The 18,495-nt window shown below is 59.1% G+C and overlaps 1 protein-coding gene across 1 annotated transcript in view; it reads left to right on the forward strand.

The window, feature by feature from the left end:
- Positions 1 to 1,812: 1,812 nt before the first annotated feature.
- ZNF638 (zinc finger protein 638) overlaps positions 1,813 to 18,495 on the forward strand; it is a 42,491-nt gene continuing 25,808 nt past the window's right edge. The window contains exons 1-8 of the mRNA XM_072334126.1: positions 1,813 to 3,542; positions 4,992 to 6,552; positions 10,692 to 10,753; positions 10,990 to 11,028; positions 12,618 to 12,925; positions 14,898 to 15,244; positions 17,645 to 17,791; positions 17,980 to 18,111. Coding sequence (XP_072190227.1) covers positions 3,358 to 3,542; positions 4,992 to 6,552; positions 10,692 to 10,753; positions 10,990 to 11,028; positions 12,618 to 12,925; positions 14,898 to 15,244; positions 17,645 to 17,791; positions 17,980 to 18,111 — 2,781 coding nt within the window. The 5' untranslated portion in view covers positions 1,813 to 3,357. The remainder of the gene's footprint in view (positions 3,543 to 4,991; positions 6,553 to 10,691; positions 10,754 to 10,989; positions 11,029 to 12,617; positions 12,926 to 14,897; positions 15,245 to 17,644; positions 17,792 to 17,979; positions 18,112 to 18,495) is intronic.

Consider the following 18,495-nt stretch of genomic DNA (forward strand, 5'->3'; position numbering starts at 1 on the left):
GGCTGCAGGGATGGGGCACCCACAGCCTCCTTGTGCAACGTGTTCATTGCATCACCACCCTATAGGGGAAAAGCTTCCTCCTCACATCCAACCCGAACCTGCCCTGTCTCAGTTTCACACCATCCCCCCTCGTCCCATCGCTGCCCACCCCCACAAACAGCCGTCCCCCCTCCTGTCTATACGCCCCTTTCAAAGAGGCCACAATGAGGCCTCCCCGGATTCTTCCCTTTGAGCTCCTTGTTTCCTGCAGTGACATGGGCACGTTCTTTAGCTTTCTGCTCCCACATCCAGCTCCAGAGCCTCATCCTGCCTGCATGGCCCATAGCATCGACCTTCCCACATCTCTGGGCAGCCTCTTCCCGTTCTATTTCTCCACGGAGTCAATTGAGAAGAGCACTGAAGGGGTCGTATCCCCCTGGGATATGCTGTGCTGCTGGGACAAGGATGCAGTGTGTGTTTAGAAGACACGAAGGCAGCATTGCCCTCTGGATGCACAGCCCAGCCCTGAGCTCAGCTCCAGCCTCAGCCCTCCTGTTGTGTGCTCACAGCTCAGCCCTCCTGTTGTGTGCTCACAGCTCAGCCCTCCTGTTGTGTGCTCTATGCTCAGCACAGCACAGCCCTGAGCTCAGCTCTATGCTCAGCCCTCCTGTGATGTGCTCTATTCTCAGCCCTCCTGTGATGTGCTCTATTCTCAGCTCTCCTGTTATGTATGTGCTCTATGCTCAGCCCTCCTGTGATGTGCTCTATTCTCAGCCCTCCTGTTATGTATGTGCTCTATGCTCAGCTGAAACCAAGTCCTGGCTGCCCTGAGCTGTGCTGGAGGGTGGATGCAGTGAGGTAAGGAGAAGCGCTCCTCGGGGGCAAGGAGGATCTCGCATTGCAAGGAGGATCTCGCATTGCCTGCCCTTCTTTCCCAATCCTTTACAAGCCTCCTGCCAGAACAAACAGAGCAGCATCGGAGGGGTGGGGATGGATGTGCTGCTCTCTGTGACAAGCTGGATGTGTTGGAGGGGTGGGGATGGATGTGCTGCTCTCTATGACAAGCTGGAGTCCGAGCTGTTTATCCCGGGGTGGGGCTGCAAGTTGCCTGCAGAGCTTCCCCTGCCCAAATGCTGCGCGGTTGGGAGCAGGCTGGGTTCTGCAGGGCTCCATTGCCCCGCGCGGTGCTGCCTGCGGGTGTGCAGCGCTGCAGGAATGCTCCTTCAGGTCTAAAGGTAAACCAAGTGCTTTCTTCTTCCTTTGCCATGGAGGCGTTGTTCTGAATGGAGCTGGATGCTTTCTGGATGCATTTGGAGGCTGCACTGCTTGCATTGGTGTGCAGAACTCTGCGTGCCTCGGAGCTGCTGTGTGTGAGTGTGTGTGTGAGGGGAGCAGCACAGGGTTTGCTGCTCTGCAGTTGCATGCAGGAGGTGGAGTTTGGAGAAGACCCCCATCCCATCCCATCCCATCCCATCCCATCCCATCCCATCCCATCCCATCCCATCCCATCCCATCCCATCCCATCCCATCCCATCCCATCCCATCCCATCCCATCCCATCCCATCCCATCCCCATCCCATCCCATCCCATCCCATCCCATATCCCATCCCATCCCATATCCCATCCCATCCCATCCCATCCCATCCCATCCCATATCCCATCCCATCCCATCCCATATCCCATCCCATCCCATCCCATCCCATATCCCATCCCATCCCATCCCATCCCATCCCATCCCATCCCATCCTATCCCATATCCCATCCCATCCCATCCCATATCCCATCCCATTCCATCCCATCCCATCCCATCCCATATCCCATCCCATCCCATCCCATCCCATCCCATCCCATATCCCATCCCATCCCATCCCATATCCCATCCCCATCCCATCCCATCCCATCCCATCCCATCCCATCCCATCCCATCCCATCCCATCCCATCCCATCCCATCCCATCCCATCCCATCCCTGCTGTTGGTGCTCCGTGATGCTGCTGAAGCCTCGTTGTTTGACCTTCTTGTGAGGGTTCCTTCTGTCTGCACGTGACGTGCCTTACTCTGACCGGTGCTGGGATGGAGCCTGTGGCAGCATCAGAGAGCCGTGGGTTGTTATTGCTGGACCTCTGGGCCATCTTTATCTTACCCGGCAGTTTTCTCACCACTTGTTGCTCTTTTGTCTCCCCTCCCCGTCCTGCTGAGGGGACCAGCAGCCCCGCAGGAGCTCGGCTGCAGCCTTTTGTGGCACGGAGATGACTTGGATTGGAGCAAGCTGGACGGAGCGTGCTGCTGCTCGGTGGGGCTGCCCACAGCCGTGGAGGGGCTGGGCCTGTCTTACCTGGAGCAGCTGGAGCAGGAAGCGGAGCAGGAGGGGAGCTGGGAGAGACGGACTGACCTGAGTTGGAGCTGCTTGCTCTGCTTCCTCTTAGCACTGACAGCTCTCATACGGAGTGACTGCGGTGGCCGAGAACCACCTGGGTGTGAATGGACCGACAGCTCGGAGTCACCTCGCTGGGGGCTGTGTGGCCATCAGGGGCCCTGCTGAGGACTGCCAGCCGTGGAACAGAAACCATGCCGACCTGAAGGAGCTGCTGCCCCCAGGGCATCCTCTGTGATGTTTGCCTTGCAACCCGCGTTCATGGGGCGAGACCCCCAGCCTGGAGCAGCGCTGGATCCGAGGGGTGGCGAAACCTCTCCCGTTTTCTGTCTCTTTCCCCTCCTCTCTGTTCTCTTGAGTGTCTTTTACTCCTTTTCCTTTGGTAGCCGTGGACTGATTTTGCCTTAGAGCTGTTGATGAGGAAGTAATGACCGCTTGCAGGAACGTCTCCCTGTTTGCAACGTTGTTCTGCTTTGCCCAGGCAGCTTGTAGAAGAAGCAGCACATTGAGCCTGGCCTCATCCCCTGTGGGCACAGCAGCTGCACCTTCCTCCTCCTCCTCCTCCTCCTCCCCTCTGGGATGGATCCTGCCAGCTCCCTGCGGAGCCTTTCAGCTTCTCAGCCATCCTGAAGTCTTCCTGCTGCTGCCCCTGCCTGGGGAATGGAACTGCAGCCCCTCTGCCACCGTCGAGAGGGCACGAGCAGCCTGGGGTGGTGCCAGCTCAGACCTCGGTGCCCTGGATGTGGACTGTGGGGGGAAAACTGAAGCTGGAAGGGTCTGTGCTGGAGTACTGCTGCATGGCTGCTGTCGGGCAGGTCTCCAGGTGCAGCAGGAGGGCTGGGGTCTGCATAAGGGACTCCTGTATGCGGGTCCATCAGTTGGTGCTGTGATGAGGAATAGGGCCCTGCTTCTGGACGGGGTTTACTGGGCTGTGTGGCAGAAATGTGGTGGCAGACTGGAAGCGCAGCCCTTGCTGTTGTCAGGGACTGAGAGAGCTGCACCTGAATGGCTTCAGTACCCCGTGGGGCAGCACAGCAGGGGAGGTGCTGGAGAAGGGAAGAGGCTCCTCGAGCTCTTTGGGAAGCTGCTCTGCTGTGGAACAGCGAAACCGAGGGAGCTGAACGGGAGATCCAGCTCTTGGGATGGACGGCTGCATCCCCAGCGGTGCCAGCAGAGCTTTCCTTGGCACTGTGGGTTTCTGGGGGGCTCGTGCTGTGGGTTGTGACCGTGTGTGGGTGCTCTGCTGGGTGAGCTGGAAGATGAGCTGTTTGCAGGGCCCTGGCAGCAGGCATTCACACACATGCAGCAGGGGAACGCTGCTGGGGCAGGTTGTGGCCAGGCAGGCTGGGTTCCAGCAGCACGTAGTGGCTGCTGCTGAGCAGTGCGGGTCCAGCTGGGGGTGGGCAGGGGCTGGTTGTGAGCTGTGTGACGCTGCACTCAGCAGGAACTGGGCTTTGGGGGGGGGATAGAAATGAGGGGTGCTGCTTGGCCTGTCAGCCTGCTGGTCTGTGTGCTGGGGCTCTGCAGGCAGGGAGTGGAGGAGTTGCGTGGTGCTGAGGATGCTGAGGTTGCTGAGCATGGAGCTGGATCTGGGTAACACTGCTGGCTGCTTCTGCACCACACTTGGCTTCCCGGCTTGTTCTGTTGAAATACAACGTAGTGAGCACAGACGTGGGAAATTCAGTGCTATTTGTCAAGAGAAATCAGCACCAAATGGTTGGTGGTTAATTGCTGATCGTGCTAGACTGTATCTGCAGGCCAAGCCTTCCCTACTGACCAGAGAAGAAGCAGCTTCCACGTTCTCTGTGCCTCTCCATGCCGTTGGGCTCAATGTGGCTTTGTTTAGTAGAGCTCTGTGAGGGTCGCTGCCATCTCCTGGGGTTGGGAGGTTCAGCTGTGTGCAGTGGGAGGCAGAGCTGAGCCATGCAGCCCTGCTCTGTTCCCTGCACCCACGTGTCCACGCTCTGAGCTCCTGCAGGTTTCATCCGAAGTCAAAGCGCTGGTTTCCCTGCAGCTCCGCAAGCCGCGTTCCTGCTCTGTACCACTTTACACCTTCCTCTTTCCAGTTGTTTCCGTACCAAACGTTGCCTCTCACAGCTGCCAGATGGAGCTGCAGGCGCTGGATGCGGCCGCCCCACGGATGCTTTCAGGATGCAGTAGTTCCCCACGGGAGCTGCCGTGGGAGTGTCCCTCTGCAAGCCGTCCCGTCTGCAGCCCCGCAGCCACCTCACACCCCAGCTGCCTCTTGTTGCTTCTCTGCACCGCACTTTCACTTTGCGGAGCGTTCGGAGTGAGCTCCAGGCCCTCCGCTTTACCGCCCGTGGGACGGCGCGCGCCAGGATGTTGTTTTAAGGCCTGAAATGTCAGGCCGTGCCGAACGCTGTCACCTTTGGGTTTGTTCTCTGTAGCACCGAACGCGTCGGGTCAAACCCTGCTGCTCGGGAGTGCTGGGTGAGGCTGTGTGAGCCACGGGCAGCGCTGCTGTTGGCGGCTCGGGGAACCTGAATGTATTAGTGCCGTTTGAGCTGCCGTTGAGGTGCTGTTTTCTGACCTGCTCTGTTTTTCTCACTGGTTATAGAACCCACTGCGCGAAGCCGGTGCACCGCTGAACCATCTAACCCTTGTCTTTTAACTTTCAGCTTTGTGTTGTTCTTGGAAAGTTTCGCTCCACTTGTGAATTCCTTGAACCTTGGCATTGCGAGCCCGCTTGTGTTGGGCCCTCCTCCTTTTCAGCTTGCTCACATTAAGACCCAGTTGGCTCTGCAGCAGTTGACCGCCGGCAGCTCCGCGCCTCCTCATGCTGGCTTCGGCCGGGCCGTTGTGAAAAGCACCATGTTTAGCCCCAGAGGAGCGTTGCCGCAGAGGCCCAGAGGACCCAACCCGTCCGGAGCGAAGCCCCCGGGATCCTTCCAGGGCGTGACGGGACCGCAGAGAGCGCCGGCACCGGGAGCGCCGCGGGGGGCAGCGCCGCGTGCGTCGGGGCAGGACAGCGTGCCATGGACCGGCTCGCAGCGCATCAACGTCCGCGTCACCCTGCACAGGGCCGACCCGCGGCAGGCCAAGGCCAAGAGCAACCTGCACCAGGAGCAGAAGGGAGACGTGCGTGCGGGACGCTGGGACGGCAGCCCCTGCCCACCCCCCCCTGTTGTCCCGCAGAAGCCCCCGCCCCGGCTCCCGGAGCAGAACGCCGGAGCGCAGAACCGCTACACGCCGGAGAGCGCTTCCAGCATCTTGGCGAGCTTCGGGCTGTCCAACGAGGACCTGGAGGAGCTCAGCCGCTACCCGGATGACCAGCTGACGCCTGAGAACATGCCGCTCATCCTCAGAGAGATACGGATGCGGAAGATGGGCCACCCTTTGCCTGGCCTGCATTCCCAGAGCCGAGGAGACGCCATGAGCGGGCCGAGCGGCGCGGCCGTCAAGGGCAAGGTGATCGATTACGGGCACGCGAGCAAGTACGGGTACACCGAGGATCCCCTGGAGGTGCGAGGTTACAACATGGAAGCGCTGAGAGAGGAGCCTCTGGAAGCACGGCCCTACAACCCCGACGCGCCGAGCGGAGAGAAGAGGGACGAGTTCCAGCGCGAGCAGAGCGTGCCCATGGGCGTCCCACCGGCCGGCATGCCGTGCGGCCCGGCCTTCCCGCCGCAGGACGTCATGAAGCCCCCGCCGACTTTCCAGAGCGACCCGGCCAACCCTCACCCATTTTTCCCAGCGGAGCCGGCGGGGAAGGCGGGCGGGCTGTGCGCGGCGCCCGTGGGGAAGGCCGGCCCCCCGCCCGCGGTGCTGCCCGTCATGCCGCCCATCCTGCCGCTCGCTGTGCCGCCCATGGCGCAGCCCGTCGTGCCGCCGCTCATCTCGCAGCCCGTGGTGCCCATCCTCCCCCAGCCGCCCTTCTCGGCAGAGCTGCTGGCCATCCTGGAGCAGCGGGACAGGATCCAGCACGAGGCCGGGAGCAGCCAGCCCAGCGCCCCGAGCTCCGCGATGGGGCAGAAGCCCTTCCAGCCGCGGTCCGAAGGGCCCATTAAGTCCCCCTTTGGCGTTGTGAAGGCGTCGTGGCTCCCGTCGTTCCTGCAGGCTGACTCCCAGAAGATCAAACGGTTGCCCACCCCGTCAATGATGAACGACTACTACGCCACGTCGCCGAGAATATTCCCACATTTGTGTTCTCTGTGTAACGTAGAATGCGCTCGTATGAAGGTGAGTGTCTTTACAGATTATTGCTGTAGTTGTACCCAGCTCCTTTCCCGCTGCTGGTCGGTGAGCTGTGCCGATGTGGTGTGGGTGCAGGGTTGGCACCGTGCTGCACGGCCTGCTCTGCTCCAAACCGCGTGCGCGTTGTTGGGGTTGTTCCGATGTTACGCGCAGCGTGCCTTTGGATTTCAACCCGCTGAACAAACCCTTCGGCACCAGCCTGACCCGCTGGTCGGCAGTGCTGTGCTGACCCCAGCAGGGCGGGTGAGGCGTTGGTTGTGCTCAGCCCTGCTGCTGCAGAGCCGGTTGCAGCAGAGCGCTGCTCATCTCTATAAACATCACCTTCCGAGCGTGCCCTGTGTGGCGTTGGCTGTCCCAGGGATGGCTCCCGGCCCCAAGCAATGCACACAGCACAATGCACCATCCATCCATCCAGCACAGCCTGGGCTGCAGAGCTCTGAGCAGCGTCGGCCCTTGGTGGAAGAGGGAGGAAGAAGAGAGAGAAGAGAATCCTGAAGGCTGAGGGTGTTCCTTGGAGGAGCTGAGCCCGGTGTGTCAGAACGCACGAGGACGTAACTTCAGATAACAGTCCAGGTTGGTTTCAGTTCCGTGTGTTGAAATGTGAAGTCGCCTTCGAGGAACACAACAAGTCTGTGGGGGCAAAGCATTGCGAGGCTGCTGAGTCTGAGACGGGACGTCGCAGCGTGGAGCTCTCCAGGAAGAAATGCAGCAAGATGGCGGGTTGGGGAAGCTCCTTTTCAGAGGAGGATGTCTAAAATGGAACAGGTAACAAATGGGGTTTGTGTTCACTATGGCAGTGCCCTCTGCCTGTGTGAGCTGTTGGGGTACTGAGCTTCCTCCTGCTCCATGCAGTGCAGCTGCTGCCCAAGGAGCTGAGTTTTCCTCGGGGATGTGGGGCTGCAGCTTTGTGTCGCAGTGGGTCCCCACATTGACGTCCCTGCCTTCCCTCCCTCCCTGAGCTGGGCTCTATGGGGGCACAGACCTTTATCTGGGAGGTGGCAGTTCCTGGTGGGGCTGAGCTGCCGTGTGTGGCTTTGGGATGCTGTGCTACAAAGTGATACCGTTATGATGGAGTAAACCGGGATGGTTCGATCATGGACCCGCCAAGGTTGGAAGAGGCCACCAAGAGCTCCTGGTCCCACCTCCCGCCTGGTTTCCCACTGACTGAGTAGTGCAACATCCAGACATCCGTGGTGTGCTTGGGAAGAAGAGATGGCTCGAAGCACAGCAATGATGGCTCAAAGCACAGCGATGTCTCAAAGCACGGCAGTGATGTCTCGAAGCACGGCGATGTCTCAGCACGGCAATGTCTCAAAGCACGGCAATGATGTCTCAAAGCACGGCGATGTCTCAAAGCACGACAATGATGTCTCGAAGCACGGTGATGGCTCAAAGCACGGCAGTGTATCAAAGCACGACAATGATGTCTCGAAGCACGGTGATGGCTCAAAGCACGGCAGTGTATCAAAGCACGGCAATGATGTCTCGAAGCACGGCGATGGCTCGAAGCACAGCGATGGCTCGAAGCACGGCAATGATGGCTCGAAGCACGGCAATGACTCAAAGCACGGCGATGTCTCGAAGCACAGCGATGTCTCAAAGCACGGCAGCGTCTCAAAGCACGGCAATGATGTCTCGAAGCACGGCGATGTCTCGAAGCACGGCAGTGTCTCAAAGCACGGCAATGTCTCGAAGCACGGTGATGTCTCAAAGCACGTCAATGATGTCTCAAAGCACGGCGATGTCTCAAAGCACGTCAATGATGTCTCAAAGCACGGCGATGTCTCGAAGCACGTCAATGATGTCTCGAAGCACGTCAATGATGTCTCGAAGCACAGCGATGTCTCGAAGCACAGCGATGGCTCAAAGCACGGCAATGTCTTAAAGCACGACAATGATGTCTCGAAGCACGGCGATGGCTTGAAGCACGGCGATGGCTCAAAGCACAGCAATGTCTCAAAGCACGGCAATGACTCAAAGCACGGCAGGTGCTGAGTTGTGAAGAGGACGGAGGGTATTGAATGAGAAGACCGTTCTGATGTAGCACTAAAGGAGACCGCATGCCCGCGCAGCAGTCGCAGCGTTGTTGAAGTGTCAGGTTTGGGGCTGGGAGGACTCGTGGTGGTGAGCATTTCTCTCGTCGTGACTTTGGCAGCGCAGTCCCACACAGCCGCAGTGTCCATAGAGGACAGCCCGTGTCAGAGCAGTCACCCCAGTGCTCCATCTCTGCACCCCTGGGCTGTGTCCCTTCGGCCCCCCAGCCTGCCTATCCCGCATGGAGCCCAGCCTGACACCCCCAAAGCATCTGCCCAGCTCTCCCTGTATGCTTCATTTCTTGGCTGTTTCATGTTGCTCGTTAATGAGCTTGGATGAAAGCAAAGCTGAAACAGCTCTGAAAGATCTCAGCATGAAACCAAGAGCTCTGTCTGGAGCAGCTGGATGTGTCTGCGTGCTTCTTCTGGCACCTCAACACACCTTGGGTGCCCCTCCGTGGAGCTCCTGCAGCTGAGGGCGGCACTCGGCAGGGCACAGCTCTGCTCTTGGCACAGACTGATGGGAAGCACCACTGTGAGGCCTTCGTGTGCGTCAGCAGGAGCTCCTGTTTGGTGTTTCTACCATGCAGAGCCACCCTGCCCTTTGGTAGGTGGAGTCTCAGCACCGTGTTCTCTGCAGGACTGTTGACAGCCCCCCCAGCAGGGTGAAGCTGGTTGTGAACGCTCCTTTCACTTCGGTGGTGGCTGCAGCGGAGTGCTGAGCTGTGATGGCTGCCTGCAGCCACCTCGTCTCCAAGCCACGTGGGACGGCAGCGCTCAGCAGCAGCTCTGCACCCTGCAGCCCAGCAGCACGCCTCGCAGGGCTTCCTCCTGCCTTTAATGGGAGGGTGCTGAGGCTCCCGGCCTGGCTGATCCGCAGAGCGCCCCGCAGCCCCCACCATCCTGCAGTGCCGCCACTGCCCCCGTGGTCGCTGCTGGGGAGGGCCAGCAGAGAGGAGGAACACACGCAGATGGAGCATCCCGTCATGGCGTGAGCTGTGAGCCTGCATCGCTGCAGCGAAGGCTGGAGGAGAGAAGGACGTTGGCTGGTTGTGGGGCAGCATCTGCCTGTGAGCTGCAGGAGGGGGCGGCTCTCCATCAGCACGGAGCACACAGTGCTGCATTGCTGCGTGTGTGTGCATGCAGTGCTGCTGTCAGCTCGCGGGTCGCTCCATCAGCCTGCTCCCCAGCTCCTCACTGTGACACATGGACTGCTGCTTCTGCTTCGGGAACTGGAAGTGACTTCAAACAAGCACCCAGCTAACAGCGTGCTGCCCGCCTGCTGTTCTCCCACTGGCCCGCTTTGAGGAAGCCACCTCCAGCTGTCCTTGGAAGCTCCGTGTTGGCCTTTCAGCCCGTATCCAACGTTCTGCCAGCTGAGTGCTTCGTGGAGCCTTAGAACGGCTGTACTGCCCTTCGTTAGCAACCGGCGTGCAACTGGAAAAGGACTGTGTGCGATGCCAGGGCAGCCCTGCTTTGTTAGGTGGCTGCTGTGCCCCCCAAAGCACCGCGCTGGGTGCTGCCCCGCAGGCTCAGCGCTCGTCCCACTGCCAGCCCTTCAGCAGCAGGTTTGGGTCCTGCATCCAGCTCAGCTGGGAGCAGTGTTTGTGCAGAGCTCCCGTGCTGCTGTGTTGAACCACGTGGTTCCCAAGTGCTGTGGGTCTGGGTTCGTGTTGTGCTTCCCTCCCCCCTTCCCTCCCCAAGCAGGGCTTTGGTCGCAGCTCTCCTACACAGCAGCTGATGGGGATGGTGAGCTCTGGGGGCCGTGTTAATACCTCTGTGTCAGGCTGTGGAGCTGTGGCTGGCGGTGCTGGTGCTGGGCAGGGTAAGCCGTGCTTCTGCTGGTCGTGCATTGCACCGTGAGCTCAGCGTGGCGCGGTGCGTGGGCTCCTGCAGCCCGGCAGGCTCTGTGCTGTGCAGCAGCCTCCCTCATCTCCTGCACCAAGGAAGCTGCTGCCAGCCGAGCCGTCTGACTTGCTGGTAGGACTGGCTGCCCATGGGAGGTGAAGCACGACGGCACTTCAGCTTGTGGCGCAATGTGGGTGTACTGTGTGCTCACCCACCCGCCGTGCCTGTGTTCTCTCCCTGTAGGACTGGATCCTGCACCAGAACACCCCGTCACACATCGAGAGCTGCCGCCACTTACGGCAACAGTAAGGATTTTGTTGCAGAACGGGAGGGAAAAAGTGCTTCCTGTGCACGCGGCTCCTGCGGGTGGGGGTTCCCTGTGTGTAAGTGGGCCCAGTGTGGGGTGGGGGTTCCCTGTGTGGAACTGGGCCCAGTGTGGGGTGGGGGTGGGCGCTGGGGGCCGAGCTGCCGTGTTCCTTGGGGGCTGCGTTTGGGTGGGATGGAATCCCGTCGCTGACAGCTGTGTTTCTGACACCCGCAGGTACCCCGAGTGGAACCCCGAGTCTCGCTCCTCAAAGCGGTAACGCTCCTTGATTATGGCTTATTCTTAATTCGCTGCTAGAGGTCATTAACGGGATTAATTGTCCAGCCTTGTTCTCTGCCGGGCTGCATTCACCTCGTCATTCCCTTTCTGTGGGCCATCAGAGCAGCTTTGGTCCTGAGTTGCTTAATAACACCAGTGCTGTGGTAACACGCAGCTCCTCAGGCCAGCTCAGCAGAGCAGCTGGTGGCTGCTAAAGGGATCTCAGTGAGGTTGGGTTATTGTATGGATTCCTAGTTCCACTCAGATCCCAATAGAAGCGATGGGGCTTTTGCTTCTGCCGCGTGTCCTCTGGCTTCCCGCTGGTGGGACATCCCGGGAAGCTGAATATGGGCAAGGGGCAGGAATATGGGCAAGGGGCAGGAATACGGGCAAGGGGCAGGAAAACGAGCAAGGGGCAGGAATATGGGCAAGGGGCAGGAATATGGGCAAGGGGCAGGAAAATGGGCAAGGGGCAGGAATATGGGCAAGGGGCAGGAATATGGGCAAGGGGCAGGAATATGGGCAAGGGGCAGGAATATGGGCATGGGGCAGGAATACGGGCAAGGGGCAGGAATACGGGCAAGGGGCAGGAATATGGGCAAGGGGCAGGAATATGGGCAAGATGCAGACCAGGCTGCTGCATCTTGGTGCGTGCCCTGACCCATCTGGAGTGCTTTGGGTGATGCTGCTCAGAGAGCTGGGGCCCCATCCCTGTGTGGGGTCCTGGGCAGCTTGAGATAGTGGGGGTGGGACTGTGGGGGGGGCTTTGGGTTCCTTTCCAACCCAAGCGTTACGTGGTTCTGTGCTTCTGTGATCTTTAAAGACCCTTCCAACCCGAGTCAAATCATTTCATGGTTCTGTGAGCTTTGTGGACCCTTCCAACCCAGGCCATTCCATGGCTGTGGGCCTTGAGATCCCTTCCAGCCCAACCCCAACGTTCCATGGTTCTATGATCTTTGGGGTCCCTTCCAATCCAACCGAAGCCATTCCATGGTTCTGTGATCTTTGGGGACTCTTCCAGGCCAAGCATTCTATGGTTCTATGACCTTTAAGGACCCTTCCAATGCAACCCAAGCCATTCTGTGACTGTGTAATCCTTGAGTTCCGTTCCAACCCAACCCCATCATTCCATGGTTCTATGACCTTCAAGGACCCTTCTAACCCAAGCCATTCTCTGGTTCTTTGTTCTTTGAGGACCCTTTGAACCCGAGCATTCCATGATTGTGGTCTTTGAGATCATCTTCCAACCCAACCCCAGCATTCCATGGTTCTGTGACCTTTGAGGACCATTCCATCCCAACCCCAGCACTCAGTGGTTCTGTGACCTTTAAGGATCCTTCCAGCCAAAGCCATTCCATGGTTGTGTGACCTTTAAGGACCCTTCCAACCCATCCCCAGCATTCTATGGTTCTGCCATCTTTGAGGTCCCTTCCAACCCAAGCCATTCCATGGTTCTGTGACCTTTAAGGACCCTTCCAACCATCCCGTGGTTGTGCCGTCCTCGAGGTCCCTTCCAACCCAAGCCGTGCTGTGACTCCACGCTTTCATGCCGTGTCAGCACTCACCAGCAGCCTCTCTTTCCTTAGGAATGCAGCAGACAGGAAGGAGAACCAGACCCCCAAGCACCGCTCCAACTCGGCCAGCCCCGGCCCCAGGCGCCCGCGGCCCACAGGCTCCAGTTATGGTCCCCGACACTCCCGCTCGCGCTCCAGGAGCCCGGGCCGCTACCGGCCATCCCGACCGCGGAGCCGAAGCCCCAGGCCGGTGCGGCGCCTGAGCCCCAGGCACTGGTCACGGTCTCCACAGCGGTCGAGGAACCCCCTGAGGGGCAGCCCGCGGCCACAGCGCTCCTCCAGCAATGACTGGTCAGCCAGGAGGGCCACCCGATCACAAGGTACAGCATGGACACCATGGAGGGTTGGTTGGGCAGGTGGCTTGGTTTTGGTCGGGCTGGTCGATTTGGTTGGGCAGGTGGTTTTGGTTGGGCAGTTGGTTTGGTTTTGGTTGGGCATGTGGCTTTGGTTGGGCAAGTTGTTTTGGTTGGGCAGGTGGTTTGGTTTTGGTTGGGCGGGCGGTGTTGGTTGGGCAGGAGGTTTTGGTTGGGCAGGCGGTGTTGGTTGGGCGGGCCGTGTTGGTTGGGCAGGAGGTGTTGGTTGGGTAGGCCGTGTTGGTTGGGCAGGGTGTGTTGGTTGGGCAGGAGGTGTTGGTTGGGTAGGCCGTGTTGGTTGGGCAGGGTGTGTTGGTTGGGCAGGGTGTTTTGGTTGGGCAGGAGGTGTTGGTTGGGCAGGAGGTGTTGGTTGGGCAGGCCGTGTTGGTTGGGCAGGCCGTGTTGGTTGGGCAGGAGGTGTTGGTTGGGTAGGCCGTGTTGGTTGGGCAGGGTGTGTTGGTTGGGCAGGGTGTTTTGGTTGGGCAGGAGGTGTTGGTTGGGCAGGAGGTGTTGGTTGGGCAGGCCGTGTTGGTTGGGCAGGCCGTGTTGGTTGGGCAGGCCGTGTTGGTTGGGCAGGCCGTGTTGATTGGGCAGGAGGTGTTGGTTGGGCAGGTTGTTTTGGTTGGGCAGGCCGTGTTGGTTGGACGGGCCGTGTTGGTTGGGCAGGTGGTGTTGGTTGGGCAGGAGGTGTTGGTTGGGCAGTCGGTGTTGGTTGGGCAGTCGGTGTTGGTTGGGCGGGCCGTGTTGGTTGGGCAGGAGGTGTTGGTTGGGCAGGAGGTGTTGGTTGGGCAGGTATTGTTGGTTGGGCAGGCCGTGTTGGTTGGGCAGGCCGTGTTGGTTGGGCAGGCGGTGTTGGTTGGGCAGGGTGTTTTGGTTGGGCAGGAGGTGTTGGTTGGGCAGTTGGTATTGGTTGGGCAGGCGGTGTTGGTTGGGCAGGCCGTGTTGGTTGGGCAGGCGGTGTTGGTTGGGCAGGTGGTGTTGGTTGGGCAGTTGGTGTTGGTTGGGCAGGAGGTGTTGGTTGGGCAGGCCGTGTTGGTTGGGCAGGCCGTGTTGCTTGGGCAGTCAGTGTTGGTTGGGCAGGCCGTGTTGGTTGGGCAGGTTGTTTTGGATGCGTAGGCCGTGTTGGTTGGGCAGGTGGTGTTGGTTGGGCAGGAGGTGTTGGTTGGGTAGGCGGTGTTGGTTGGGCAGGAGGTGTTGGTTGGGCAGGCCGTGTTGGTTGGGTAGGCCGTGTTGGTTGGGCAGGTGGTGTTGGTTGGGCAGGAGGTGTTGGTTGTGCAGGCGGTGTTGGTTGGGCAGGCCGTGTTGGTTGGGTATGCCGTGTTGGTTGGGCAGGCCGTGTTGGTTGGGCAGGGTGTTTTGGTTGGGCAGGCGGTGTTGGTTGGGCAGGAGGTGTTGGTTGGGCAGGTGGTGTTGGTTGAGCAGGCCGTGTTGGTTGGGCAGGCGGTGTTGGTTGGGCAGGAGGTGTTGGTTGGGCAGGCAGTGTTGGTTGGGCAGTTGGTGTTGGTTGGGCAGTTGGTGTTGGTTGGGCGGGTCATGTTGGTTGGGCAGGCCGTGTTGGTTGGGCAGGAGGTGCTGGTTGGGCAGGTTGTTTTGGTTGGGTAGGCCGTGTTGGTTGGGCAGGCCGTGATGGTTGGGCAGTCGATGTTGGTTGGGCAGGCCGTGTTGGTTGGATGGGCCGTGTTGGTTGGGCGGGCCGTGTTGGTTGGGCAGGCCGTGTTGGTTGGGCGGGCGGTGTTGGTTGGGCAGGAGGTGTTGGTTGGGCAGGCGGTGTTGGTTGGGCAGGTGGTGTTGGTTGGTTGGGCCATGTTGGTTGGTTGGGCCGTGTTGGTTGGGCAGGCCCTGCCATGTTGGTTGGCTCTGTGGTTTGCTTTAAGGATAACAAACAAGCAGTCGATGTAAAGCAATCCCAAACTGGGCTGCTTTTCCCTTCCCTTGGCAGACAGGAAGGCAGCGCTGGAGGCGGTGATGAAGACGTTGGGTCCCGGCTTTGTGGCAGAGTTCAACAAGCACAAATCATCACAAGGTGCCACTTGTGGAGCATCGGGCTCAGGGAAATCGGCCCCAACTCACGGAGCAGCAGGAAAAGTGCCGGGAAATGGGAAGAAAAACCCCAAAACGAGCATCGCTGCCAAGGCTGCAAAGAAGGAAACGGCGCCTCTGCCTGCAAACAGCTCCTCCCCTCAACGGGATGAGTTACCACAAGAGGAGATGGAGGAGGAAGGCGAGGAGGAGGAGGAGGGCTCCCCTGCAGGGCCCAGCAGGCCTCGTGCTGCTCCATACAACAGGGTGAGCACTGCTGGTTTCTTCTGTTCTTGATGGTCTCTGTTGCATAAGGAGGAGGCTGCTGCTGCTGCTGGATGGCACTGAAAGGAGGGCTGTGGGGCTGTGCAGCTCCTCACCTGGCTGGTGCTCAGCTCTGGGTGCAAGCAGAAAGGTGCTGTGCAGCTGGAGCAGCTCGCTGATACTGTGCAGTACTGTGCAGTACCTGCTGTGCTGTACCTTGTGCTGTACCTGCTGTGCTGTACCTGCTGTGCTGTACCTGCTGTGCAGTCCCTGCTGTGCTGTACCTGCTGTGCTGTACCTGCTGTGCAGTACCTGCTGTGCTGTACCTGCTGTGCAGTACCTGCTGTGCAATACCTGCTGTGCAGTACCTGCTGTGCAGTACCTGCTGTGCTGTACCTGCTGTGCTGTACCTGCTGTGCTGTACCTGCTGTGCAGTACCTGCTGTGCTGTACCTTGTGCAGTACCTGCTGTGCTGTACCTGCTGTGCAGTACCTGCTGTGCTGTACCTTGTGCAGTACCTGCTGTGCTGTACCTGCTGTGCACTACCTGCTGTGCAATACCTGCTGTGCAGTACCTGCTGTGCAGTACCTGCTGTGCAATGTACCTGCTGTGCTGTACCTGCTGTGCTGTACCTGCTGTGCAATACCTGCTGTGCAGTACCTGCTGTGCAGTACCTGCTGTGCTGTACCTGCTGTGCTGTACCTGCTGTGCAGTACCTGCTGTGCTGTACCTGCTGTGCAGTACCTGCTGTGCAATACCTGCTGTGCAGTACCTGCTGTGCAGTACCTGCTGTGCTGTACCTTGTGCAGTACCTGCTGTGCTGTACCTGCTGTGCAGTACCTGCTGTGCTGTACCTTGTGCAGTACCTGCTGTGCTGTACCTGCTGTGCACTACCTGCTGTGCAATACCTGCTGTGCAGTACCTGCTGTGCAGTACCTGCTGTGCTGTACCTGCTGTGCTGTACCTGCTGTGCTGTACCTGCTGTGCTGTACCTGCTGTGCAGTACCTTGTGCAGTACCTGCTGTGCTGTACCTGCTGTGCAATACCTGCTGTGCAGTACCTTGTGCTGTACCTGCTGTGCTGTACCTGCTGTGCAGTACCTGCTGTGCTGTACCTGCTGTGCTGTACCTTGTGCAGTACCTGCTGTGCAGTACCTGCTGTGCTGTACCTGCTGTGCAGTACCTGCTGTGCAGTACCTTGTGCTGTACCTGCTGTGCTGTACCTGCTGTGCTGTACCTGCTGTGCTGTACCTTGTGCTGTACCTGCTGTGCTGTACCTGCTGTGCTGTACCTGCTGTGCTGTACCTTGTGCTGTACCTGCTGTGCTGTACCTGCTGTGCTGTACCTGCTGTGCAGTACCTGCTGTGCTGTACCTGCTGTGCTGTACCTTGTGCTGTACCTTGTGCAGTACCTGCTGTGCTGTACCTGCTGTGCAGTACCTTGTGCTGTACCTTGTGCTGTACCTGCTGTGCAGTACCTGCTGTGCTGTACCTTGTGCAGTACCTGCTGTGCTGTACCTGCTGTGCTGTACCTTGTGCTGTACCTGCTGTGCTGTACCTTGTGCTGTACCTGCTGTGCTGTACCTGCTGTGCTGTACCTGCTGTGCAGTACCTTGTGCTGTACCTGCTGTGCTGTACCTGCTGTGCTGTACCTGCTGTGCAGTACCTTGTGCTGTACCTGCTGTGCTGTACCTGCTGTGCTGTACCTGCTGTGCTGTACCTTGTGCTGTACCTGCTGTGCTGTACCTGCTGTGCTGTACCTGCTGTGCAGTACCTGCTGTGCTGTACCTGCTGTGCACTACCTGCTGTGCTGTACCTGCTGTGCTGTACCTGCTGTGCAGTACCTTGTGCAGTACCTGCTGTGCACTACCTGCTGTGCTGTACCTGCTGTGCTGTACCTGCTGTGCTGTACCTTGTGCAGTACCTGCTGTGCAGTCCCTGCTGTGCTGTACCTGCTGTGCAGTACCTTGTGCTGTACCTGCTGTGCACTACCTGCTGTGCTGTACCTGCTGTGCAGTACCTTGTGCTGTACCTGCTGTGCACTACCTGCTGTGCAGTACCTGCTGTGCAGTACCTTGTGCTGTACCTGCTGTGCTGTACCTTGTGCTGTACCTGCTGTGCAGTACCTTGTGCTGTACCTTGTGCACTACCTGCTGTGCAATACCTTGTGCTGCTCTGCACGCTGCTGCTGGCCCTGCCCGTGGCCTTTTGGCAGCTGGATGCTCTGAGCTCCCTTCCAGCTCAGCACTTCTCCCTTTGCACACTGTGTTTGCCCTGGTGCTCACAAAGCGCTGCAGCCCCCTGCGTGGTCTGTCTGCAAGCTCCCATACAGGTGTTGTCCTCCTGCCTTCTATTGGAGTAGCCAACGGGAGACGCTGATCTCTGCTTTTGCTTTTCACTTGCAGCTGTTGAGAGAGGAGCTGCTGAACTGCGGGACGGTCCTTCAGATCTCCAACTTACCGGACGATGGGTTTTCAGAGCAGGACATCAAGAAGATCGTGCAGCCCTTCGGCAAAGTCAGCGACCTGATCGTGCTCCGCTCCAGGAACAAGGTCAGTTGTGGGCCCTGAAAACCTCTTTGTGGCTCCTCAGCTCATCCAGGCGGAGCTGGGGCTGTGCGCTGCAGGACAGTGCTGGTGCTGCAAGGGGAGCTGGGCTGCTTTAGCTGGGCTGCAACACAGGGAGGAACGGGGGTGGTTGGGACTGCAGCAAGGTAGGGATGAGGGCGCCTTTGTTTCAGGCCTATTTGGAGATGAACTACAAGGAGGCGGTGATCGCAGCTGTGAAATACGGAGAAACCGCCCCAGTGCTGGTCAATGGGAAACAGGTGAAAATCAGCGTGGCCGAGAAGCCCAAAGCATCGCCCAGCCAGGTAAGTGGGTGCTGCTGGGTGCTGCTGTGTGCTTCTATGTGCTGCTGTGTGCTGCTGGGTGCTGCTGTGTGCTGCTGTGTGCTTCTATGTGCTGCTGTGTGCTGCTGTGTGCTGCTGGGTGCTGCTGGGTGCTGCTGTGTGCTTCTATGTGCTGCTGGGTGCTGCTGTGTGCTGCTGTGTGCTGCTGTGTGCTTCTATGTGCTGCTGTGTGCTGCTGTGTGCTGCTGTGTGCTGCTGTGTGCTGCTGGGTGCTGCTGGGTGCTTCTATGTGCTGCTGGGTGCTGCTGTGTGCTGCTGGGTGCATCTGTGTGCTTCTATGTGCTGCTGTGTGCTGCTGTGTGCTTCTATGTGCTGCTGTGTGCTTCTATGTGCTGCTGTGTGCTG

The sequence above is a fragment of the Excalfactoria chinensis genome, chromosome 4, assembly GCF_039878825.1.
Source record: "Excalfactoria chinensis isolate bCotChi1 chromosome 4, bCotChi1.hap2, whole genome shotgun sequence".
In the NCBI taxonomy this organism is placed as follows: Eukaryota; Metazoa; Chordata; class Aves; order Galliformes; family Phasianidae; genus Excalfactoria; species Excalfactoria chinensis.